The sequence below is a fragment of the Gossypium arboreum genome, chromosome 3, assembly GCF_025698485.1.
Source record: "Gossypium arboreum isolate Shixiya-1 chromosome 3, ASM2569848v2, whole genome shotgun sequence".
In the NCBI taxonomy this organism is placed as follows: Eukaryota; Viridiplantae; Streptophyta; class Magnoliopsida; order Malvales; family Malvaceae; genus Gossypium; species Gossypium arboreum.
This window is the reverse complement of record NC_069072.1, coordinates 45,648,647-45,676,424: the sequence shown is the minus strand read 5'-3', so window position 1 is coordinate 45,676,424 and position 27,778 is coordinate 45,648,647. Positions and strand designations below refer to the sequence as shown.

The following is a 27,778-nucleotide window of genomic DNA, read 5'->3' as shown; positions in this document are numbered from 1 at the left end:
GTTATAATAAATTCCAATTGATGAAAATAATTTTAATAATTTTTACAATTAAAGTTAAATTTTAAAATTTAAAAAACTAAATTATGAGGAAAGCTCAAAATTTTAACCGATGAGTCGTAACTACTAAATAACGTGCATGTAAGTGTTGGATTCTGAAAATGCCGAAACATGTGACAACCTCAAACTTAAAATCAATTTTGTTTTTGGAACTTAAGGGGATGTGCTTGATTGGCTTTAACTTCTAAATTCCACTATATTTGTACATAAACCACTTTTTTAATAATAAACTTGGATTTTGTACACTCCACCAGAAAACACCATCAAATCTCAAAACTCCTGCCAAATTATCCAAATCATTCTTTACAATTGAGTTAAGCTGAATGTTCTTATTCTTTACTAAATTAATCGTCTTTGTCATCGTCCTCATCATAATTGAATGGTAATGGTACAGACTTGAATGCTCGGTACTTCCCAACGTTGTTCAAATGCTCATTCTCCAACCTGATATTAACAGTCCGTTAACAGTATTAATGACTACTTGGTTTGGAAAGTCTGGGAAAAGATTAATGTAGTGTTATATGATTCAACTTTTTTTTTTTGTTACCTGAAGAAATTCCATATGCCACGACGAATGATCTCAAGACTAGCCACAATCGTCGTCAGGGTTTGTGGATGCAATGGAAACTGGAAATTCAACACTGTTTGGAGCCAGGCAAATCTGAGTAAAATATTCAAGCCCTGAAATTTCATATAGGTAATTCGTTAAGTGACAATTATAGTACGTAATGATGGAAACTAGTAATTTTTCAATATTGTAAATTGTAACCCACCATGGCTCCAAAATATACTTTCTTGTGAGGAACAAGGAGTTTGTCTCTCAGCCAACGGTTCTTGGAGTGCCTATTTAGAAGCCCCCAGTCATAAACCAAGTCCCAGTATGTACAAAATATTGCTGCAATGGCTGAGACAATCCAGGCTATTATTCTCCACACAATTCCCTTGTTAAGGCTGTAAGCTGTTCTCAGACATACAGCTGCAATTGTCAGGAAATATTTCAATCCATTCAGTCCTTGCATCCCATCTTTCTCTTCAAAGAGACGGCGCAGGCACTGAAGGAGGCGAGCCAAGTATGGAAGCACCGCCACGACAAAGTAGAAAGTATTATACACACTACTATCTCTGCAAGTATTCTCTCTGCGCTTAAAGTCTCCCCAACCATAGTAGCAAACGTAAAACTCTAAGCTCCTAATGGCTTGCACCTGTAAAAATTAATACAATGATGTCAGTACTTCCTATGACTTGGAAAGGAGGGTCGTCCAAGAAGAAAGCTGGGAGTAATTTGTCACAAACCTGGCTAGTTAACTGATCGGCCAAGAAGAAATCTGGGAGTGTGACCTGCAGCAGGACAGACATTTAGAGATGAATAAGATTTGTTCTACAATTTTAATCTTAATTTGTTTGATCAACTTTATGTAAATTTCCTCCATATCTTTTCAATTTACCTTGTATAGAGGAGCGCATATGCAATGGAACAAACATGTGAGGAGGAAGAATCGACTTGATCGATACAAGACGTTGAATGGCAGGAACAGGACGATAAATATAAACTGCAACATAGCAAAAGGATGTGAGTTAATAATTGTTGTTGGAAAATGAATGGGACCAATATGTATATATATATATTGATATTGAATAGATGGTATCTTACCACAACCAACATTAGAGGAACAAGTTCAGTGAATGCTTTATAGTCTTTTGTTTTGGGATCCATCTCCATATCAAGGTTGGCGAGCACACTGGCTAATGCCAATGCCCCAAGACCAAAACTCACAAGCAGAACTTGTCTATAACCCAGTTCAGTTCCTGACTTGAAACCAAATATGAAGGCATAATTGACTCTGTACTTCCGCCAGTAAAATATATTGATGGCATACATTAACATGTGTAGAAAAATGAAGCCGAACAAACTGCAGAGGCAAAGAGGCTTATCAGTTAGCATAACTTGTTAAAAAATGTTACTACTTGGATCAGGTCTATGCTTGAATTGTCAAGTCTATGCAGTGGTAAACCTGAAGAAGAAAGAATTAAAAGTACCTGTAAAGAGGAAACATGGTTTCCATGTATTGAGTCCTTCCTTCACTATCCATGATATTACGGGCACGAATCATCAGAATAAGTGCTAGCAAAAGAGAGGCTGCACAGCCAGCGAAAAAACCTGGAATTTTTTTTATAGACATGATCAGGGAAAGGCCATAAAGAGATCCAACACGGGAGAAAACGATCTTACTAGCCTTTAAAGGTAATTGCGTGAACCCGACTAGACAACTCTCAGGTTCTGAAAATGATCATATGTTTACAGCCTCAACCAGAAGTTACAATTATTGACAGAAATCTTACCTGTTGAAAAAGTTGTCCTATGCCTTTCTCGTTTGACTTTGGGTCTTAAAATGCTCATTCCCTTAGAACGGTTTGCATTTGAAAAGTGCTTTATGAATGTTGTTTCAACCCTCTCCATTAGTTTTGTTACCTGGTGATGAAAACTTCTATTTTAGGTCACTTGTAAAATAAAAATTAAGGAATTAAACAGAGTAGCTGCATTGTTTGGAAGGAAACCAATGATGCTGAATTAGCTGTGGCCCACTATAAATTTTGTGATAAGAAACATTACCTCTTCAGAGCTACCGAGGTAGGAGTTATCCACCATTTTCATGTAAGATTTTGACGCACTTCTGGAAGTGATCTTATCATACTTCTTCATTATTTTGGAGAAAGCCAACGTATTCAGAAAGCTGTTAAATTCCAGGGTAGAAGGATTGGTACAATCAGTTTAGAAGAAAACAGAGACTGTAGAAACAAATGGTAGAAATTTGTCGGAAAAAAAAAAGCAGAAGAAGACATCACCTGAAACTTTTAAGCAGGCGAAGCTTTTGGTAAAATTCAACAAAAGCCCGCTTAAGTTGTTCTTCAACCTTTCTTAGATTTTCCCTACTGAAACTCAGATCCGTATGGTTTGGAACCTTGAGAACACCTTTAATGGTGGAACGAGGAGTCTCGAGGGTATTGTTCATTTTCACCCGGTCAAGTATTTCAAGTGGTGCGGGTACAATGACCTTGGGTTTGGGCTTTGCTGGTTTTGCTTCTAAAGTCGAAGTATTTCTCTCTTTCTCATCGCCATTATCGTCATCATCAGCTTGGCCATGGGTGCTTTCTTCAATGGCTTCCAGGTGAGCAGCCCTTTCTGCATATCAAAGTTCAAACAGGAAGGTAAGGTAAGGAAGTGACTGAAAAAAGTCATAGAGATAAGAGGTTTAGAGAGAACAGAAAGTTACTGCTTGCTGATTTAGCCCCAGATGGAGTAGAAGCAGAGAGTGCAGCAGCAGAAGCTGCAATATCAGAAGCAAGACGAGTCATCTCCACAGACCTGTCGAAATGAATCCCTGGAGGGTTCTCAACTTTAATCCTAAAAGCAATCAAGGCATCCATTTGCTTGTTCAACACATCAGCTTCTTTCATCACCTCTTGCGCTTTAGCCCTATAAAACTTGTCCACTTTGTTGAACTCATCATCAAGCCTTCTAAAGTAAACCAGCTCATACTCGCCCCCTTCCTCCGACGACATCAGGAACGTCGTTTCATAACTTTGCGACCCATCTCGGCTCACAGAGTTCACCAAGATGGGTTGGCTTTCAATATCATCAGGTGAGGAGGATGGGCTGGTTGGGTTATGGTGGTGGTGCCTCTGTGTTAAGCCACTGAAAGCTCTGTAGAGCGTGAGCTTTCGTTTCAGCGCAGGTGCAGCCGGTGGCTTCGTCCTATGCTTGAAACGTTGCAGTTCTTTCAAAAGGGTTTTCAAGTAATCGTAATCCATGTATGCTTCTTGCCATTCTGGCACCATTTGAGACGCAAATTCCTTCCCAAACTTCATCTTTTCCGATTACAACTGCCAATGGCAATGCAGATGAGGCAATGCTGAAATAGATACAGTAAGTACAGTTTTCACTATGAAGCTTCTGAGATCTGGGTCTTCTTCTTGTTGTCTCGAAATTGAAGAAAACCCCACAAAGAAAAGAGTTGAAAAATAACAAAAACGAGTTGAAATTAGAGCAAGTTGATGAGGGTGGTTTCGTTAGGTGCAGGTAGCTGAAATATATATATAGATATAGATATAGATATAGATATATAGTAGAAGGTGGGAGTTGGAGGGAGAAATAGAAGAGGGAAAGAGCCAAGAAATTAGTTCAGCAAGGAACAAAACACCCTTTGGGCATTGATAAGAGTAGAAAACCGTGTGTCAGGTAAGACCTGATATACTAGAGACAGAAAATGGGTACGTTGGAATTTAAATAAAAAGGATTAAACTTTTTGATCTTTTCCTACCTTAATTGGTTATTAAACATTAAAGGTTGAATAGGCAACTGGGATTGACCGCCCGCCCCCACCGTTGAATAATGTGTGTGCCCCTTGGGCGTTTCGTTCATTCCGTATTAGGTGACTCATCTTAAAAGATTTGGTGTTATTTATATATTAAAAAGACTTCTCCAATGTACGGCGCTTACACTCGACTGTGAAGGATTAATTGCAACATCTACACATCCAATTCAATGTATGTGTTTACAACGCAACTAAATGAATTTGTTATTGAAGTTTGAATTTTTCCTTAATATGTTTTTGTGATTTTTTATTTGAAATGATATGTTAAAAAATAATTTAGATTCTAAAATTAATTTGATGAAAGTTAAATTTTTTATATTTTTGTTAATAGAAAAATTTTAATTCTTTTAATGTGACAATTATAATAAAATAATAATGATTTGTATCAAGTTTAATAATTAAATTATATGAATTTTTATGAGATCTTTTAAAATTCAAATTAAATGTATCTTTTAGCATAAAAATATATAATTTCCCCAAATAGGTTGGCAACCGGTTCCGAGTTTTATTAGAAAAAACTTTGACATTTTACAATGAATGCATTTAATTTCCAGTATTAGAATGATATTGAACAAGTCCGCATGCTGAAATTATGACACACTCCACTACTAAACCAATATTAAAGCATCCTCTCACTTCCACCCCGCACACCATATTATTATTTTTTTTCCCTTTCAAAAACAATATTTTTCGTTAATAAGTCAGTCTGTGGAGTTATAAATAACAAAATGAATTTGATTTAATCAATTAGACTTTTCTTTTTAATAAAAATATAGAGAATTGAGCTTATTGAGTTTTTTTTTTTTTAAAGAGTCGATTAAATTTTAGTTCAATTGATATGGACATTATTATTAATGTAGGAGGACGTGAGTTTTAATGACGTTGAAGCATATTATACTCTTATTTATTGGTTGGGAAAGTACAAATATAATAAAATTGTTTAAAAATCTAGAGAAAGATTATACAAGTTACCTAGTAGCTGACATGAATTTTTATTTTATAATTGTCAAATATTTTAGGTTTAATTTATTTATTTGAAACTATAATAATTTTAACCATTTTAATGTAGTATTATATAATTTTATTCACATTTTAATCATAATTTCTTAGAATTTGAAACTATAATAATTGTAACCAATTTTAGGCATGTAGTCACAAACATAATTTATAATATTTGAAATTATAAGATTTTATATATTATCGATAATTTAAATATTATGTAAGATTTAAATATGATGTTTTCTTTAAGGTATAATGATTTTTCCTTCAACTTTACAAAAATAAGTTACAAAAATGTATCGAAATCTTAATCCGAACGAGATATAAACTACATAATACCAATTTAAGCTTGGTTGGTAGCACATGTTTACTTATAATTACAATTATTCTTTTGGTCATTGGAAATGCGGATACATAATGATATTGACTAAAGCTTAGGCTGTGCTTAGGAATGCTAAACAGTCAACTTTTAAAGAAAATTTTTGACTTTTGAAAAGCACTTTTTCTCAAATGGAGAAATTGAAAATTTTGAACTTTTCTCTCTCAAAAGGACTTTTGAAAGCTTAATTACGTTTTCATCCCTCCAACACATGGTATTTTCCCTCCTCTGGTTAATTACTTAAAAATATTTGATTTTTTTCATATATTAAAATATTAACAACAAATTATAATAAATTATTTTCTATATTTTTATTAAAATATCATAATATTAACTAATTTGAACATTATTTAAATGCTTATTTGTTACTTTATAACATCATGTCTAATATGAATATTTTATTTCTTAAAAGTACTTTTTTACAACAATACTAAGCATTTAAATTTTCAATAAAATTTTTCAAAAGTACTTCTCGAAATCACTTTTTTAAAGCACTTTTAAAAAATAATGCTAAACTGGCTAAAAAAACCCTAAAAGCCAAGAGTGCTCTCTTTAGTATCCTAGCAAAAACAGTGGTTGTTGCGGTTTGGGATGATGGAAAGTGGTGGCGAAGAGGGTTTTGGGAGAGACGAGATCTCTCTTTTGGCAGAACTTATTCAATTGTCAGTCAAGAGTTTGATGGTGGAACCAAACGACAAGCCAACTCTAATCTGTACAATATGGACAGAGAAATCCTACAATCCAGACAGTTTTAGGGCATGGATGAAGAGTATATGGAAAACAAAGAAAAAATTTGAGATTAAACTTGCCGAGCAAAACCTTTTTTTGATTATGTTTGAATCTGATGAAGATTTAGAAACAATTATGGAAGGTCAGCCATGGTTATTTCGGAAGAATTTAATTATCTTTGATTGCTTAACAAAGTCGATAGAAAGAAAGTAGATCAAACTTATTTCATCCCCGTTTTGGATCAAGATAGGACCTTGCTTACCAGAGCTCGACAGAAAAGATCTTTTGCATGCTATTGGAGCTACTTTTGGTGGCATAATTAGATCTTAAATTAATGGTGAGTTTTGCCATCTTAGAGTTAATTTAGATTTGCAGAAACCTCTCAGAAGGGGTATTTTTGTCTCAATAGATAATTGAAGTAATTCTTGGATTTCTTTTAAATACGAGAAATTACCTACTTTCTGTTTTGGCTGTGGAAGAATGGGGTATGGTCTCTAAGAATGTCAAGTGATAAAACCTGCAGAAAAAGTCAAAATTAGAGATAACCTACCTTTCTCACTAACGCTAAAAGCAGAATTAAATTTGTTTGGAAGAGAGAGTTTAAAATTTAATGCTCTTTCAAAAAAACTGCACCCACAATGTTCGTATATAGGAAATACAGAGGAGAACCATGGAAAGCATCCACAAGAGAAAGAGAGTACTGACATGTCTCCAGGAAAACAGGATATTACTCGTTTGATAGAAGTAGAAGATGCGAAAAAGAGGCAAAAGGATGGGATAATCGTTGATGATAAAGACACTAGGAATAATTATACAATTGAAGATATGCTAAAACCAATCAGAAAATCTAGTTGGAAAAGAATTGAATCAACAAAAGAGAGAAGCACTTCTAAGGAAAAGAGCAAACTGAGGAAAAGAAAATCAGCAGAGGTCGAAGTTGGTGACTGTGGTATAGAAGGAATCTGGGAAGACACAACAAAAAAGATGAGATATGGTGGACAGGTTTTGGAAAACGATGCTGGAATATATTTGCTGGTAGAAAACTCCAACCAAAAAGATCGGCGACTGCCAAAAGGCAAGCCAACCGAATACAATGAAAATAATATGCTGGAATGTCCGTGGACTAGGGAATCCACAAGCAGTGAGAAGGCTTTGGTTTTTTCTGAAGCAACAAAACCCCTAAATGGTCTTCTTTATGGAGATTAAAATTGATGAAAAATGGATGGAAAAATTAGGAGGAGATGCATTTTTGAAAATAGGATTGATGTGGTGCAAAAGGTTCTCGTGGAGGAATTTGTCTAGCATGGAAAGAAAATTTCCAGGTTAGTTTAAAAACGTTCTCATCCAATCATATTGATGTGCTAATCAAAGAAGACAGTGTTAATGAAGAATGGAGATTTACAGGTTTCCATGGTTCACCCTAAATGCATAATAAAAATGTCTCGTAGAATCTATTGAGGACTTTGGGTCAGGAACAAGATTATCATTAGCTAGTGGGTGGGGATTTTAATGAAATAATGTATTTTTTCGAAAAAGTGGCGGTCAACCGAAAGAGGAGAAAAGGATAGAAGCCTTCCGAAAGGTCCTAAAGGAATGCCATCTAGTTAATGTGGGTTATACAGGGGTATGGTTTACATGGGAAAAACGAAATATGGCAGAAACAAATATCAGAGAGAGGTTAGATAGGGGTGTTGCGAATGAAAAATGGATGAAGCTTTTTCCAAGACGTAATATACACCATTTCATGTCTTCATTATCATATCATTGCCCCCTTCTTATTAATACAACAACTGGAAGCAGCTTTAAAGGAATTCCAAGATTCAAATTCGTGGCATGGTGGACTATGGAGGAGTCGCTTGAACAAGAGATCAAGAAATCATAAGAGTCATCAAATGGAATAATTTTTGATAAATTGCAAAGGCTACAAATCAATTTGACAAGATGGGCAGATTTAATAAAAAAGAAACGAGACGGATTGAAAAGTAAGCTTACAAAGGAACTCAGAGAGTTAATGGAAAAGGAAATATATGATGAAATACTGGCAAAGGCAATTGATACTAGAATTCAGCTTAATATGGAGATTGATAAAGATGAAATGTAATGGGAGCAACGAGCACGGGCTAATTTGGCTTCAACTTGGGCATAAGAATACAGCATTTTTTCATAAATTTGCCTCCATTCGAAGAAGATTCAACACAATAATAGTCTGGAAACAGATGATGGCAAGGAAATCTGTGATGAATCAAAAATAAAAGGGGCAGGTACAGCTTCCTTCCAGAATCTTTTTTCATCTAATGGAGTGAGGAATTTATCCCATCTTTTATCAGGTATTGACAATAGCATTTCACATTATATCAATATAGCTTTATTGGCAAAATATTCAGCAGGAGAAGTGTATTTGGCACTGAAAGGCATGGGGCCCACTAAAGCACCAGGCCATGATGGTTTCCCGGCATTATTTTTTTAGAAATTTTGGCACATTGTAAGCTAAGATATCGAAGATTTTTGTTTGGGCATCTTAAATAAGGGTAAGGATTTCGAATCTTTAAACCTAACAGAATTGGTACTTATTCCAAAAATCTCTAATCCTACAAGTCTTGTAAATTTTCGACCTATTAGCCTATGCACAGTTATATATAAGATTGTTGCCAAAACAATTGCAAATCACCTTCAGGAATTTATTGAAAGATGCACTAACAATGCTCAAAGTGCTTTTGTCCCGGGCAGATTAATATCTGACAACGTGCTAATAGCCTATGAGCTTCTACACACATTACGCCAAAAACGGACGGTGAAAAGGGGATTCATGGCAGTGAAACTAGATATGAGTAAAGCTTATGACAGAGTTGAATGGGTTTTTTGAAGCCAGTAATGCTTCGAATAAGATTCGCAGAAGAATGGATGGTACTAATTATGATGTGTATATCCACAGCATCGTATGCAGTAAACATTAATGGGAGTAGAGGCAATGTTTTCAAACCTACTAGAGGGCTCCGTCAAGGCAATCCACTTATCCCTTTTCTCTTTCTGATATGTAGTAAAGGATTATCTTCTTTGATTAGGCTGGCTACGAAAGAGGGATTGATAAAGGGTGTTAAGGCTAGTAGAAGAGGACCAGCGATTTCACATCTATTGCTTGTAGATGACTGTATTCTATTTGGTGAAGCTACAAAATGAGGAACAAGGATTCTAAAGGATATTTTAAGGGAATATGAACAATGTTCCGGCCAATGTGTTAACTTCAACAAATCAACAATCCTCTTCAGCTTTAATATGACAGAAGGGGACAAAGCAGAAATCTCAAATGATATGGGAGTAAAGTGCTCGACAAATATGGAGAAATATTTAGGTCTCCCTAATGTGGTGGGTAGATGAAAGAAGGAGTCGTTTCAGAATCTTAAGGATAGGATAAAGCAAAGAGTTGAAAAATGGAGTACACGATTCCTATCTCAAGGGGGAAAGGAGGTGTTTATAAAATCCGTACTACAAGCCATAGCAACTTATGCAATGACTTGTTTTCTTTTACCTAAGTCACTTTGTGGGGATTTTTAAAATATTTTTGCTAGATTCTGGTGGCAAAAAGGAAAAGGGAAGAAAGGAATTCATTGATGTCAATGGAAATTTATGTGTTGTCCTAAAGTGGAGGGAGGAATGGGTTTCAGAAATATGGCCCAATTTAACATTTTATTATTAGCTAAGCAAGGATGAAGAATTATTAATAATCAGAATTCTCTAGTTACACAAGTCTTTAAAGCCAAATATTTTCAAAATGATCATTTTTTAAACTCCCGGTTAAGAAATTCCAGCTCTTATGTGTGGAAAAGTATATAGGCAGCTAAAGGTATTTTGAAAAAAAGGACTATGTTGGATGGTTGGTACAGGTCTTAACATATCTATCAATAATGATGTTTGGATACCAAAGGCACCCAATTTTAGATTATCTACAGTGGTTAATGCAATGAGCGATTCTAAAGTAATTGATTTGATTGATAGCAATAATAGACTACGGAAAAAGGAGTTAATTCATAATACCTTCTCAGAAGAAGACGCTGCAAGAATCCTTCATATCTCCTTCGCACAAACACCTCACGATTATTTCTCACATGGGGGCAGAGTCTTCGGGAAAATTCTCGACACGCAGTACCTATAAACTATTACAAGATTATGATGAAATTCCTAGAGCTTATGCTTTACAAACTACCTATAGGAATTTTTACAAAAACTTTGGCTCCTAAATTGACCAGCAAAAATAAAGATTACAATTTGGAAATTTTCATGGAATTATCTGCCTACAAAGACTAATATGCTAAGCAGAAACCTAGCAAACAACACAAATTGCCCTCGATGTGGGGCAAAGGCTAAAACCATTGACCATTTATTCCGAGAATACCCTGTTATAGTGGAAGTATGGACAATGTTATCTATCCAGAATAAAATCATGGTTCAAAATATGGACTTTGATTGTGCGTACAATGAGAGGCAGAACCAGTCGGCCTCAGGTATAGTAGCCAGAAATGAGGAAGGAAGAGTTCTCTTATCATGTTCAAAGATTCATCACGGGATTACCTCAGCTTTTGTTGCTAAAGCAATAGCATGTTAGAAAACAGTCCAAACAGGGGTGGAAAAGGGTTGCCACTAAATCATCATCGAAAGAGATTCCCTCGCAATAATCAGAAAATGTAAAACAAAATATCAGGATCGGTCATTGATAGCGACATCCATCTATGATATACAATAGGAGATAAAGAGAGCTAACACAGTCAGATTCAAACACACACCGAGACAAGCAAACACCCTTGCTTATCTCCTTACAACATAAACTTTAAAGAGAAGGAATGAGGTGTACCTGGAAATGGACGTCCCTGCATATGCCGAAGATCAGGAAAGGATTGACTGGGAACAAGAACTAGATTAAGGAATCTATTAGGGAAGAAAGAAGAAGGAGAGGAAAGCTTCATGGAAAATGAATTTTTTTTAGGAAGTTAAGCTTTCTAGAACTGAAATCATCAAAATTGAAAAGGAAATGATGAAATGATGGGTCGACAGATTTCAGAGCGTTTTGATTGGGCACTGGTTCGGCGCATTAATTGCTGTTCCAGAATTCTTTATAAAATATTTAGATAATTTGTTATGTTTTTAGGATAGCAGTACTATACTGGGTTGTTTTCTTTATGTTTCTCTTATTTTGGACCTTCTGTTTTTAGGCCGTGTTTGTGCTAGTTTTGGTTGTGAACATTATTGTATTACTCTTATCACACTTATACAAGCCCAATCTGGAATTTTATCAAAAAAAAAAATGCTAAACTAGCCTTTACTTTAGAATTACTTCTCAAAAGTGTTTTTTGGGCCCAAAAACACTTTTGAGCAAAAGCTAAAATTTTCTACTTATGCTTTTGTCTAAAAAATTGCTTTTGAATTTTTTTTTTTTTTTTTACTTCAAGAGCACTTTTGAAAAACTCAAAAGCATCTTGTTTAACAATAGTTTTATCTCAAAAATATTTTTTACCTCAAAATTACTTCTTAAAAGTAATGCTAAACAGTTAGCATCATCTTTTGTAGACTAATATGCAAGTTGGGAGTTTAACTTATAAGTACCAATGGAATTCATAGTTTTTTATTCTTGATATATGTGTGGTTTTTAAGGGCGTTGAAGCATACAGAGGTTGGTAGGTGAGGTGAATGATGGTGTTATAGAATTTTGTGTAAACAAAAGTGGTTGGTTTGTTAACATAAATGTGTGTTACATGTGTTATATTTTATGTTTTCAATTAGAATGGATTTGAGACAATCAGTTCACTAACCAGCTATATAAATATCAGCTTGTCTCCTATTAAAAGATATCGTGTTGCTCTAGCTCGATTCATGGTGCACCGATAAGTCGCTGAAGGATCTAATACCCGAACATATGCATTGGGTGCCAATAACTGGGACAATGTCTCAAATTATGTTATGAGTAATACTTTTAAAGAGGTTAATTGGAAATGTTTATTCTTAAGGCCTTTGAGGGAGAAAGATTGAAAGGGAATCAATGTTATCATTCCAGCCACCTTCAATGTTGTTTTGAGGCCTTCTGTGAAGGATCGTATTATATTTATTCATGAGAAAAAATGATTTATTCTGTAACATCTAATACTCGACAAAGATGTTATGATTGGATCATGAAGGTTGCATCAATAACTCAAAGCTTGGAACACATGTTTTCAAAACATAAATTATTCTATAATCGTTATAAAACCTCATTTATTCCTTTTGATAAGAAAAATTGTCAGTCGAAAGGCATATGTATGAAGGTTTTGAAAAGTTATCTTAAAAAAAACTTAATTTAATTTAAAATGTCATGCTATCAAATTTATTTACTTACTTCGTAAAAACGCATATTCACAATTAAGATTTTGAAGCGGAAAGTTTTTTAGACTTGTTTACCCATGAAAATCGGATGTTAAGTTTTAATCATTAGAAAACATGCCAATTTTTTAGATAACTAATTAAAATACTTATCAAATCCCAAAACCAAAATTAAAGTCTGCAAAACTGATCCATAGTTCAAAAGTCTATGAAATTAAAAATATGAATACTAAACAAGTTTTATACGAAGTAACTGAATTGAGCTCCCAAGTGCCTCCAAATCCTAAGTCTGAGGGTTACTTGAAATATTAAATAAACGGAGTAAGATAAAAAAAAAACTCAATGTGTGCCTTGGCCCACAAACAAAATCAAACAAACAGAACCATTTAATAAAATCTTGCATAGATGCACATGTCAGAACAGGTAGATCAAAAATTACAATCATGCTTAACATGACAAACTTATACAAAATAATCCTACCGTCATCTGCTACATATCATCTTCAACCATCCAATCACACCAAGTAGGGCTACTAGAACTCATCCATCCATTACACTAAAATGTGGTCGTATGCCACTTAGATAATGCGCAATTGTACTGCCAAAAATTTATTACTAGTATACTGCCAAAAATATATATACTGCAATTAAACTGCCAAAATCAGATTTCCTATGTCACGAAATATTTTCTCACCCCAATGCATATAAAAAAATCATACTGAGTGATCATGCCATATTTACTCATACATAACAACAAAACATGAGCATAATATTTAAGCTTACTCAGAGTCTTACTAAACAGAAACCTACTTTTATAGATACGTATACACATATGTTTACAGGAATCATGATTTAACACATATTTAGAATATATTACAAATCAGAGTCTAGAATTTAATACTTGGCCTAACGGACCACTCAAAATGGCTCACATGATCCATCAGGCTCCACACGCCCTACCTCAACTAGACCACATGGCCTATACGTCTGTGTTTTTCACATGGCCCAACACACGACCGTGTAGCGTCATCAGTCTCCTTTCGATTTTCACATAATTTTAAGATTTCCATGTTCGTTTTTAGAAATTACAGGTTAGGTCATACACCTTATCACTTTTAGAATGTTGGCACTAAAGCAACACTCTAAGTCCCTGTACACGACATCCACAACTAACTCGATTAGCAAACTTAACAACGAAATCAAAACTTGAATTTGGTTTTCAACACTTGATTAAACTAATCCTTTAAACTAGCATTTGGTCACTTACCCCGAAAAGATAGCGGTTTAACAGCAACTAAACTGCTGGTGGGTTATGTTTCTCGCAATCTTCACTTAACAGAACCAAAACTCTCCTAAGATAAAAAAAAAAATAATACTAAACTGAAGTTTCGAAGCGCACATGACTAACAAAGAAAACAAAGAATTGACGACACCATGAGGAATCAAGGTCTGGATGCCATAAAAGAAAAATAAGCAAGAGGTTGCCCACAAAATTATGGAAAACAAAACAAAATGAAAAGAAGAAGAAACAAAAAAGAGAGGCGGCAGAGGAAGAGTTTCCATTAGCAAAATGAGGGAAAAATAAAAAATGGGGAGAGAGGGATAAAAATTAGAGAGGAAATTTTGGGATAACTTTTAATAATTTCCAAAAAAAATGATAAAAATATTATCTAATTAGCTAACCATCTAGTAGTAGAGTTTGACTGAAACTCTGACAAGTATGGGCGGCAACAGTAGAGACAAAGCAAAAATTAATTCCATTTTGGCACGATGAGATTCAAACTTGGGACCTAAGGGTAAACTAAGATTTTACGACTAAACCAGCAACCTCACTCTTGCTAACAACTCACAAACAATTAAAGATAGACCAAATGTGATGAGTTAGGTGAAGAAATAAGAACACCTAAAATTTAAGGAAAATGATTCGAACATAGAACCTCAAGCATATAAATAGAACACTTAGCCATTGAACCAGATCAATTACTTGACACAAATATGAACCTAGAAACTAAAGACTTTTCGGGCGTTACATATTCACTGTCAAGAAAATTACAGAGCTATTAATGGCATTCAATTTCGGGCATTACATATTCATTGTCAAGAAAATTACAGAGCTATTAATGGTATTCAACTAAAAGTGCAATGTTTTATCTAGTTATTGTCTTTCGGTAGGTTGCCTACGATGCCCTTTCTAGCATGTAGAGTGATTTCTTTGAATGCCATACTTTGCTCAATTGTCCTTGGTGCAACTCATGTCTTGAAACCCAAGGTCATTTATTCTTCGAGTGTAGTTAGATTAAGGCTCCCTAGGAGCAAGTTTTCAGTTTGTGGTAGATTTATTTTCACTTTCCTCATGATTTCTTTCATTTCTTTGCGAGTGTTGAGATATGCCTTTCTCGGGCATTATCAAGCGATGGTGGCTCATGACTTGCTCTGCAATGCTGTGGTCTATTTGGTTTGCTTGAAATGCTACCAAGTTCAAAAGGAAACTGTGGAATGTGGATGATTTTTTCTTTCTTATTAAATTGCGATCATTATTTTTTATCAAATCTTCTTCTCATGACCACTGCATCCTTGAATGAGCTTGTTGGGATTTTCCTTTTCTTTGTGCTCCTTTTGTTTCAGGTAAATCAACTCGTAAAGGGATTGTAGTGGTGTTCTTCGAAATTCTTCTAGTGATATATTGGCTCTCTTCTCAGCTCCCTTAGGAATATTGGATTCAAATGTGGCGAAACTCCTTGTGATAAAAATTGCTCTCGAATTTGTTTATCAAACTAGCTGAAAATTGTCTATCCTTTCGTCATCAAATTTGACTCGACAATCGCTATTAATTGGTGTCCTTTCCCTCAAGCTCATCTTTGGCATCTTTGGAAGCTTTTAAATGTTATTGATGCTTTAGTATGTAATTGAAAATTAGTGTCATTTGTGATTGCTTTTAGGGAAGCCAATAGTATGGTTGATGCTTTGGCCAAAGCCATCGTGCACTGCACAAGTCAAGTTTTTTTTAGGTTTGGAAAGTCAAGTCCCTTATGATTACTTGTTGCTTGTTCTTCTTATTTGTGTTTTGCTTCATTTTAAACAAATTTGCTACTATTTGATGGCTTAAATCTATAATAAATTATTTACCAAATAAAAAATAAAAATAAAGTATTCTATTTTCTTCTTATTTTTCACTATGTTTCTTCACCTTGGTTTACTTCCTTCATTTATCATGTTAATCAAACACATAAAAGCAAAGCATCTAAATAAGTCAAGTAGATAATATTTTATCTCAAATAAATATGAAAATTTGATTTTGGGGAGCTATATGCATGACAAAGAAAAATAAAAGAAAATTTTACTCATAATATTTTTAAAATTTTTATATATTTGGTTAATTGAACCCATAAATATTCAAAATTATTCATCAAAATTTTTGAATTTTTTATAAAAATGGTTTTATATAAAAATAATAAATGAATATATTTACCCACGAAACTCCATAACCCCTTTATTTTCTTTTAAAACTCATTACTTTTCTCTCAAATTTCTCTTATTTTCTTACACACTCTCTCTAGTGTTTTCAAAATAAAGGTGATCAATCTTTTAATAATTTTTAGTAGGTCTCCCTAATTGGTAACAATTTTGAAAAACACATTAGTTTTTTTTTTTTGAGAATAAACTAACTGTTCAATATTGTGTCTAGTCGCAAGATTTATCAAACAATAAAACAAAAACATAAATAGAGAAACTAGAGAGAGATTTGCACACAACCATTTGTTAACACAATTAAAAAATAATCTTACTCTATGAAGCTTTCTCAGCGAATGTTCTTTTATTCCTCAATTGATCAAACCACCTATTGGTAAAAGTCCAAACTACCCTTCAACAATAGCTAGTCTCAACTAGTTACAACCACTCACCCAAACCTCACTTAGACAAGTTTAATTCAATCACAAATAAAACCTAAAATTGAGTGTGAAATCAAACAAAGAATACTTTAAAAAAGAAACAGTTCACAACTCTCTACCCTACAAAATGTTCACCTTGATTGTGCAATATACTTCCTATTTGTAGGCATCTTAGGTGGTTCACAATGGAATGTGCAAGTGTACACAATCGTTATTAAGTAATAAGTAAAAGAGTTATCGTCTCCACAGGGATTGTGTTTAAATCGGTAATTGTAAAATTACTATTCACAGTTGGTAAAGAAACACAATAATTTGGGGTGATAGATGTTAAATTAAATTAATTAACTAAATGTAAATTAATCCTAAATGCAAATAAGATGAAGTAGAATGCAAGGCGATGGTTTAGCAGCAATATCACTTGTTTAACAAAAATAACATGAATAAGCTAGAATAATTACAATACTTGACTCAATTTATTCTCATCATGTTTAACAATGTTCCGAAAAAATTCCATGGCAACTCGATCATTCATTAACTTGGAATATGATATAAGTTCTTTCAAACTCTTATACTTAGAAAAACATGTATATTTCTGTGTCCATATTTTACTAAGGGTTCCTTAGAATTTATGTGAAGTAACATGGACGAATCACTTTTGAAACAATGTAATAGAGCTCTCTCGAGTTATTACAAACCTTTAATTTAACAAGATCAAGATCTAAATTAAGCAAGCACCTTCCAATTATTATGTCCAATAATTACCATCTGGTCAGGATTGATGAAAATTCTAATGCATCAAAACATCTTTTAATGCATGAAATACATAAATTATTTTAATTGGAAGAATGAACAACTAAGACACAAGATATCATAAACATGAATCAAATGGATTTTATTAAATTATTGCAATCATTCCAACTAAAACAAAATTAAGCCATCATTGTTAATAGAAATACAATTAAACAATTTGCAAACATATTTGAATAACTAAGAACAAAAATAAAGAATAAAGAAGAAGAAACTCTTGATGATTTCAACGAATTCTCCAAAGACTGGTCGTGGTGGCTTCCTTCAATTCTCCTGATTGATCCTTTGCAAATTGCTCCTTAAGGTGGCCGGTCAATAGATTTTTTCTTAAGGGAAATGCCAGCTAAAGGGAAGTGGGGAAATGGATGGGTTATGCGTGGAAAAGAAGAAAGAAAGATGAGAGAAAGATGATAGAAATATGACTTAAGGGAGGAGGGATGAATGAAATGGAAGATGATAAGTGGTATTTATAGTAGGGGATGGCTTGGGAGTTTGCTAAAAATAGCATAGAGATCCAACGGTTTGCTCCTTTGCTTGGTCGGCCATGAAATATAGGATGGGAGGTTGTTGGTGATTCATGGCATGGGTTGGTCGGCAATAAAGCTCTAAGTTGGGGTTGATTTGTGATTTTTTCACAAATGTATGGGCCTTCAATTCAGTTAATCCGAAGCTAATTTGAGTTGCTACTGGTGTCTTGTCGAATTTAGGCTTCTCTTCCCCTTGTTGGACGATTTTGGTAACCCAATTAAGAAACAATTTAATTCTCTTCAGCAACCATCTTCAAATTGGGTCAAGGTAATATTTCTAAGCCCAATTAAGCATCTAGCCATCCATATGAGGTGGATTTTATCTCACTTACATGTGTGTTTTTTATTGACTCTCACATTAATTAATTCAGTGTTCCAACTACAACAAATTGAGTAAAGATTAACATGTAGCATAAAATAGTAAAATTATGTAAAATTAATGCTTAATTTCATAAAATTACACACTTTACTAAAATTATGCCTTATGTCTTAATATGAACTAAAATGACTCAATTAGTTGTCCATATACTCGGAATTTGCATAGTTTATAAGTAAAAATGTGCTAAGTAAACTATGTAATTTAGATGTATAACTAGGCAGCAGTGTGATAAGCACCAATAATTAAGATAAACTTGACTTATAATGCTGCACATACTTAATTAATGAAGTCTCAAGTTAATCAGAAGAAACCTTCTTGAAAATAGCCACCGATCACGTCTTTGGGTATGAGAAAAATTCTTTGAATTCAACTTCTCTAGTGAATCCAATCTCTTCACAACTACTCCTGTTGATAATTTTAGTTCTAAAAACAAGGATGGGGATTTCCACAAAGCCCATTTGCTTAATAAAGAATACAAGATAAGGCCCACGTAAAAAAGGTCAATATATAAACATGCCCAGGTTGTCGTACACCTTGATTGATTAGGTCTAAGACTGACCAGGTCATTAAAAAAAATCACATGACAACCTTGGCTCTAATAAATTCTTCTTTTCTTTTCAAGCTTTATTGATTAATATTTATAAAATTAGAATTGTGACTTTTCTCTTAATATATTAAGATTTTTTCTACAAGATTTAGTTTTGTATTGATTGAATGATTTTGGGATATTGATTTTGTAGGAAATTCCTAACATCTTAATTAGGTAATAATTTTTAGAGGTTAACTAATACAAATCGTGAAAAAAATTAGGATCGATTGTATTTATAATCTTAAATTTTTTTAATATTGATTAGAAATTTAGTGTTTTTATTTAGAAATGGTTATTGCTGGTGTTGTTATTGTGAATCTAGTGTTTGAAATTTAATATATTACATTCTCATGACACCAAAAAGCACTTAAGTTCTTTTTATTTTTGTTGGGGGTAAACCCAGTTTAAGCAACGAACAAGTAAAATAACGAAGAAATTAAAAATATCGAACACAAATATTTTACATGGAAAAACCCTTCCAAAAAGGATAAAAATCTACGATCAAAGATAATTTCACTAAAACAACAAAAATGAAAAGTACTAAAGATGGAGATAAAACTAAACCCCAAACTCGAAATAAGAACTCTCAAAACGTAACCACAAAATTCTTAAAATTGTTGTAAAAGCTAATATATAAATATGAATGAGTTATTTTTCTAGGGTGAAAAGGGGTCTACTTATAGGCTAAAATCGTAGGTAAAATAATATTAAAATAACCTACACTAATTAAAGCTTAAGTGGGAGAATAAAAACATAGTTTGACTAAGAGAATAAAAACCAAAAGATTTAAGGCATAGCTCCACAAATCTCCAGCTTGACTTGTATTTCCACAACACCTTTTTTTCCAAAGCCCGCCACAAGCTTATCTTGAACTATTCAAGATATTAACTGAGTTGAAGTCGTGCTTAGAAGTTGGAAGTCTTCTACTCTTTAACTTGTGGACTATCAAATCAAAACTGACCCGGTCTGATTTCCACAAATGAAGTGTCTTATTTTTTTCAAAAGCTACATCCAAAAGAGAACCTCTCTTATATGAAACAATCATAGCCTTTTCCCTCATATGACCAAGTTGTCTCCACTTCAAACGAGTCGACTTTGACTCTTTAATAGACGAGGGACGTCTTATTTCGCCGATCACCGTTGATCCTTCCAAAACATAAAGACTATCAATCTTTTTACCTTTCATCGAAACGAGATATACCTTAATGTCGCTTGACTTGATGTTAATTCTACAACCCTTCGAGTTCAAAATTCCTAAGGAGATGATATTTTTCTTTAAATGCCTGACATCTGACAATGTCCTAATTGTCCCATTATGCATCTTGATCTGAACAGTACCAATATCAGTTACCTTCTAAGTGAATCATTCCCCATACACACCACTCCATCTTCAACTGAACTGTATGTGAAGAACTAATCCTTGTCAAGACACATATGGAAAGAACACCCCGAATCCAAAATCCACTCGAACGTAAGCTTGGAGCTTTCTATAACAACCCGCTTTTCAGCGGTGTCGAAAATAGTAGTTTTGGGACCACAATTTTGACATATGAGTTTGTAAATATTATTTATTTAATATTTATGAGGTCATCAGTATCGTATTAAATTTTTATTTAGTAAGGACGTTTGATTAGTTTATTGAAGAAAAAGGACTAAATCATAAAAAGTGCAAAACTTAATTACTAATAGTTTATTTGAGTCAAATGATGACAAAACATTATTGCTGTGACACCCCTAATTTGACCCTAGTCGAAAAGTGGTTTCGGGACCACAAGACCGAGTCATAAAAATAATTAGCTGTCATATTTGATGCTCATTATATGTACATATGCATGTGTGAAAATTTCATGTTTGAATTTTATTAATTGTGAGTGAATTTTATTAAATAGGACTTATGTGAGAAAATTTAGAAATGTGCTAGGCAAATGTAAGTGGCCTATTTATGCATGTTGCAAAATAATTGTACTTGCATGTCAAATTCCCCACTCTAGAGGAAGTGGCCGGCCATGATGGTATGGGATACAAAAAAATATGCATTTTGTATTAATATTATAATGACTTCATGGTTTTATAATAGGAAATAAGTATTAGAAAAAAAAAAAAAAGAAAGGAAAGCCATACATTCTCACCTTGTTCTTGCCGAATGTTGGAGAAGGAAAGAAGAAATATGCTTTGAGGATTTCAGCAAGATAGCAAACTAAAAATCCAAGGTATGTGCATTGGGTCATAGAGGAAATTGAATCAAAATTGGTTGATCTTTGTCCTCCATTGCCGTAGCCTAAAGGGAGGAGAGGAAAGTTTGGTTGCTTTGATTTTTGGCTTAGAAGATGGCTAGAGTAAGGTATGTGTTGAACGATTCTTGAAAATCTATGCATGTTTGAGATGATTAGTTCAAACTCTACTTGTCCCATAGATTAAACTTAGAATTTTGAGGTTTGAGATTCGGTCAATAAGCTTGAAACTCATAGTAGTTTGTTTTGGTAAGCTTGGTATATGGATGTTATATGTTTTGGTATTAGATGGGAAATGGTTGATGTAATGATCATTATGTGTATACATTTTCATAGCATGTTTAATTGGTTCGCTAAGGTTTTGTATAGGTAAAACATATATGAATTGGTTGTTGTGTTTAATACGGGTAGTAATATGTGAACTAGCGTTCAATGATATAGGTCGTGTTCGAATGTGATTAAGTTAATGACATTCGGTTATGAGATGGATGACATGAATTATATTTATGAGCTACATTGTGATTCGACACTTACGAATATATGCATATATTGAATTGGTTTGATGTATTAGTTGAATTATATGTTATAAGACAAAACGATTGGAATAAGGTAATTGAAAATTTGGTTGTGGTCGTGTTCGTTGGTAAGTATAAAATATATGCATTTGGTTGTAAGTATTCAGTTACCATGATAAGACACTCGTTTATGTCATAAAAGTTAGTTTCATAAGTGAACTATTACATGGTATTAGCATACATAAGTGTTTGGCATTATTGTGTGACTTATGTAGTTGTCTTGAATTTGATATCCGGTGTTGATTTGATTAATCACTTTGTAAATATTTATAAAAATATTAGTTTGAATAAAGTATCGATATGTGATTGCCAAATGCGATTGTTAAGTGAATAATATTGGTTAAGTACTTAAGCAAATCTATCGTTTTAATTAAGCTTAAGAGCAAAGAGGATCAAAGTCGGATAGGGGAAAAGAGGAAGTAAACGAATAGCCGTGGATATCTAGTCATCGACCACTTTCGAGGTAAGTTTTAAGTGATTAAACGTTGATTAAATTCAATCATAATAGGACATAATGAGTTGATTTAATAAGATATGATGTGGCCATGATATGTCTTAAACCCAAATGGTAAGTTCATAAGTGTTTGGACTTGGAAATTTAAGAGCAAATTGTAATAATTTGCTTGGACAGTAGCAGTAATGTGATTTTAGAAAATCACTATAAATTGTTGGTGTTGAATTATAGGCTGAATAAAATATGTAATCAAAGCTTAGTTGGTCTAGTTTCTTATAAAAGAGACCGTGGAAGCAAAGAAATTTCCTATAAAGAGATATTTAAAGTTGTGCGGGACAGTGTCGGAATAACTCCGAAATCCCCTGTTCTGTTTTTGGAAAATCATTATAATTTGTACAAAAATGGTTATAAGATAAGATTTATATTCTTAGACTCCTTAATGAGTCTAGTTTCAAATGGAATCAAATAGAATACATTATGAATTCTGTACAATGAAAAATTTGATTCGTAGCGAAGAGTGGTCAGATTAGTCAAACAGTGAAACAGGGGAAACTTTAAGAAAAATCTGGTATTGATTGGCCAAACCAAAAATTCTGAAAATTTCATGGATGGAAGATATATGAGTCTATATTCTGAGAAAATTAACAGCAAGTGATTTGGAGTCTTGTAGCTTTGGGTATAAATAATTTAGTGACCATTGCTCAAGAAAACAGCTCGTAGCGAATATGTGATTTTGTTGTAAACATGGATAAAAACTTGTTTTAGTTGCTCATAAGCTATTGATTGATCCCATACTTGAATTCTAAATTGTGATATTGTAAAATGATACATGAGTGTTAGATGGATCTTTGATATCAAAATTTGTGAAATTGTAAGTTTACGAGTATTCGAATATGAAATGATAGCATGGCGTGAAATTGAATTATTCGTTGGAAAATGATTGATGTAGATTCGGCCAAGACCAAGTCTGTACATAATAATATATGTGATAAGGCCTAATGGCCGATGTGATGAATGTGAAAGTGTATATATATGTGATAAGGCCTAATGGCCGATGTGATGAATGTGAAAGTGTATATATATGTGGTAAGGCCTAATGGCCGATGTGATGAATGTGAAAGTGTATATATATGTGGTAAGGCCTAATGGCCGATGTGATGAATGTGAAAATGTATATATATGTGATAAGGCCTAATGGCCGATGTGATGAATGCGAAAGTGTATATATATGTGATAAGGCCTAATGGCCAATGTGATGAATGCGAAAATGTATATATATGTGATAAGGCCTAATGGCCGACGTGATGAATGTGAAAGTGTATATATATATGTGGTAAAGCCGAATGGCTAATGTGAATGTTGTAACATGTGATTAAGTGTACATGAAACTTAGAAATATGTTCCGGGTGAGACCCGATGACTACGTGTGGAGATTATGTCCGGGTACGACCCGATGACTACGTGTGGAGATTATGTCCGGGTAAGACTTCGTAATAAGAATTGCTTATAAATATACGCAATGCGAAAGGTTAAACAGGTATGTACTCCAAGTTTTTATATGATGCATACGGGAGCAATCTATGGGACTATTCCTATGATTATGTGACATCGGATTAGTGTGAGAGGTTATGTGAAATCATACGATATATCTATGTCACATGAGCTCACTCTTATGTGAGAGTTTATCTGCCTATTGTATATGATGAGATGTGCATATTCGGTAAAGGGATGGTATGCCCGAAGGAAGAGTGAAATGAAAATACGAACAACTATGTTATAATTTGATTGTTATCTGTTGACACTTGCTTAAAACTTACTAAGCATTGTAATGCTTACTCCGCTTACTCTGTTTCTCCGCCTTATAGGTCTCATTGAGGTTACTGGGCTCGGGGATCGTCAAGAACTAGTCACACTATCACTATCCACTGTTTGGTACTGCTATGTTTTGGAATATCTTATGGCATGTATAGAATAGACTAGTAGTGAGAGGATATTTTGGTTAATGTATAGGACTACTCTTTCATTTGTTGGTCATAGACCCTTTGATTTTGTATAAATTTGGATAGCCATGCGAAAATGGCTTGTATACACTTTGGCGTGGTATCATAATCATTTTGTATGTTGTTCATTAAGAGATGTGGAAATGTTTGGAATCGATTAGCCCTTGGAATGGTTAATCGTGATCATCTTTTGTGCCATGTATGCTAAAAGGGCTAGTTGAATCAAGGAAATTATGAAGTAGGTAAAATCTACCTTAAGGACAGAGGTTGACAGCTGCAGTGATGTGGATGTGAAAAATCACTAAAAATAGTAGGAATGGAATTAAATAGTGAATAAATTATGTAAATGAACATTGACGAATCTACTTTCATATGGAAGAAACGAAACGGTCATATGAGTTGTATGTTAAGAGATATTTAGGTTTTCGTGAAACAGGGCCAGAACGGTTTCTGGATTCCCTATTCTGACTTTGGAAATTCATTGTAAATTAACCAGAGATAATTAGGAGTCATGCCATATATGTATAGATTCCTCTTTGGGTCTAGTTTCTAAAGAAACAAACGGCATCAGTATTGAAGCCCTGTACAGGGAGATATCCAGGTCGTAATGCATGAAGGTTAGTGTAGTCGCACCCTGTAACAGTGGAGACTTTAACTAATAAACTGTACTAATTGGCCCGACCAAAAATTCTAGAAAAAAATTTGTAGATGCATATATGAGTCTAGTTTCAGGGAAAAATTACAAAACTGGTTTTCGAGTTTTGGAACTCAAGATATGATTTTTAAAGTGACAGTGACGCAGTTAGCCAACTACCTGGAAAATTTTTAAAATGGACTACGAAAGTGAATGGTTTAAGCCGTTAACCCCTCGTGTCCGACTCCGGCAGCGGACTCGGGTACGGGGTGTTACAATTGCATAGATCTAGATGGCAATTAATCCATTTTCAAAATTAGTGGCTAGCTATATAATTATTAATTTAAGGCATAACTTAAAATATTATTAAATTAATGTTAAAATAAAAATAAAAGAAAATTGGTATCCATCTTCTTCATTCATCAATTTGAAAACAAAAAAACCATTTTTAACACCTTGGAGTTTCGACCTTGCTACTCTCTCATGCATGTAAGTGTATTTTCCACCCATTTTTCATGAATTTTATGTTTTTAATATTGTTTTAGCTTAATCTAGCTAACATGGGGGGTTAATTTGTTAAATTGTTACAAAAATTTTAGACGATGCCATTGATGAATATGGTATGGTTTTGAAGTTTAATGGTAGATTACTAAGCTTGGATGTTAATTAAGATTATTTTGTAAAGTAATTTTGTATAACTTTTAAGTTTAGAGATTTAATTGAAAATAATGCAAATATGACATGTTTTCTCATACAATTTCAATATGTGATGATTGCTATGAAGTAGTTATAAATTCAATTTAATGGGTATAAAGTTTAATTATAAAAATAAGCTTCTTTAAGTTTTAGAGACTAAATTGAGTAATGTGTAAAAGTTTGGGGCAATTGTGAAAAATTGAAAATAGTTAGCCATATGTATTAAAATGAAAATTATATAAGTTGAGGCAAATAAATTAAAATAAACTATTTTATAGATCAAGAACAAGTAGATAATCGTGGAAAAAGGAAATTTGCTAACTAGTCACTGAAAATTTAATATCTTTGCAGTTTAGCCCTAGTAAGTTTGTTTTGTTTAGTTTAGTGTAATCAAAATGTTATATTCATTGTGAATTGTGGTTGTTGAATATTTATGGTATAATGGAATTTTTTTAAACTATTGTGAGTTGAGAAGTAATGGACTTGAATATTGTTAAAACGATGAAATGTTTGGAGCCCAGATGAACGTAGGATAGGGTACAATTTGCGCACATTGTACGGGATTGACTTGTGATGAGATGATAATTCTTGACTTGTTATTATCCACTAAATATACCGAATTTCAGCCTTTGTTGCGGACTATTATGTTATATTTACAATGATTATGGCATGTTACCAGGGGCAAATGTAAAGCCTTCGGGCTTGGCAATTGGTGTCGAAGCGTGTTTCTGGAGGGATGTTAGTCTACGGGCTAGGCACTTGGTGCCAAGGCATGTTCTCGGTTGGTTTGACTCGTTTGAGCTTTTTGGCGTGTTTTGGGTGGTTAACCGCATATATGTTATATCGTTCATCGGGAAAATTCCTAATGGTAGATGACTTGTTATGGAATTATATAAATGTTTACGTGATTTTTCAATATTATCGTGGCTTGATATCGAATGATCTCGTGTGATTGAATAGATTATGCAACTCGAACATATATATAAACTCAATTGTTGAATGATTGTGGATGATGGGATTATTATTCATTAATCTTGCTAATGTATAATTGCTATGTTTATAAGGTAAGTTTTATTGTTTTGACCGTTGAACTAACTAAGCTCTATTGAAGCTTACTCGTGTCATTTTCATTTTTCTTTGTAGATACCATTTTTTGGAATTGGGCAATCGTATCATCTTGAAGATCATACTATCCAGATATCTAACAGTAGATTTTGATATGTTTCCCTTTAGGTTATATGGCATGTAATATGTGTGTATTGTATATGTTTGAGATACTTATTATAAGTGGTACATATTATACTTGTGTAATATTGTTTAAGTAAGATTTTGGCTCACTTGTGTTTATGTCTTGGGCTTTTTCCTTGTAAATGTCTATATGTATATATTTTGGTCATTTTTGGGTTATACTACTTGTGGATGAATAGATTATGGTAGAAGGAAGCATGAATGGTATGGATGAATTGTAAGTTTGGTATGTGTTTAAAGTAAGTACTTGTGAACTTTGAATGTGAATTGGTTGGTGTATGAAAGTGGTGCCGAGCATATTGGTTAGGCACTTAAGATGAATGTCTTGGCATGTTTTAAACTTGTTTGAATGTGTTTTGAAGGCATGTAAATGTTTGATTTTGGTTTGGCTTGGCACCTAAGAAATGGGTAGTGTTTTGGATTGTTTTTGAAGTCACTTTAGGTTCAAACGGACTGGAACATGGGCTATCACACAGCCATGTGCCATACACGGTCTTCTCACATGATCATGCATTATTTTGATTTAAAGTGTAGGATTTTGCACATGGCATCAGGCAGTTACGCAGCCTAGAGGCACGACCATGTAATCTTATTTTGAACACTCACATAGTCTGGAACATGGTCGCATGACCTTATTTCAATTTGTACACGACCGTATAACCCAAATTTTGAATTGTACACTGTTTGGGCTCTATCACATGGCCATCTGACTTTTGTTTCCAAAATTTTCATTTTTTTTATTTTGTTTCCAATTAGTCCCTGATTGTTTTCAAACTATTTTTAAGGTCTTAGTAGTACGATTTAATGCCTAAAAGTGCATATATGTTATGCTTAACGTCTGTATTGAATATCGATATTTAAATTAAT

The 27,778-nt window shown here is 33.6% G+C and overlaps 1 protein-coding gene across 1 annotated transcript; it reads right to left on the bottom strand.

The window, feature by feature from the left end:
• Positions 1-256: 256 nt before the first annotated feature.
• On the bottom strand, positions 257-4,310 carry LOC108480514 (phosphate transporter PHO1 homolog 3-like). The gene is made up of 11 exons (XM_017783540.2): positions 3,330-4,310; positions 2,902-3,238; positions 2,669-2,789; positions 2,398-2,527; positions 2,095-2,215; positions 1,709-1,967; positions 1,503-1,607; positions 1,351-1,395; positions 831-1,259; positions 605-738; positions 257-501 (listed from the first exon to the last, which is right to left on the bottom strand). The coding sequence occupies exons 1-11, from the start codon at positions 3,922-3,924 to the stop codon at positions 402-404; spliced, it is 2,376 nt and encodes a 791-aa protein (XP_017639029.1). The 5' UTR covers positions 3,925-4,310; the 3' UTR covers positions 257-401.
• Positions 4,311-27,778: the final 23,468 nt, after the last annotated feature.

Bases quoted from the DNA above. Each gene is read 5' to 3' on its own strand.
- LOC108480514 (XM_017783540.2), bottom strand. From the start codon at position 3,924: ATGAAGTTTGGGAAGGAATTTGCGTCTCAAATGGTGCCAGAATGGCAA. The intron at 1,608-1,708 runs GTAAGATACCAT...GCTATGTTGCAG, and splicing joins TTCCTCTAATGTTGGTTGTG to TTTATATTTATCGTCCTGTT. The intron at 739-830 runs GTGGGTTACAAT...ATGAAATTTCAG, and splicing joins AAGTATATTTTGGAGCCATG to GGCTTGAATATTTTACTCAG.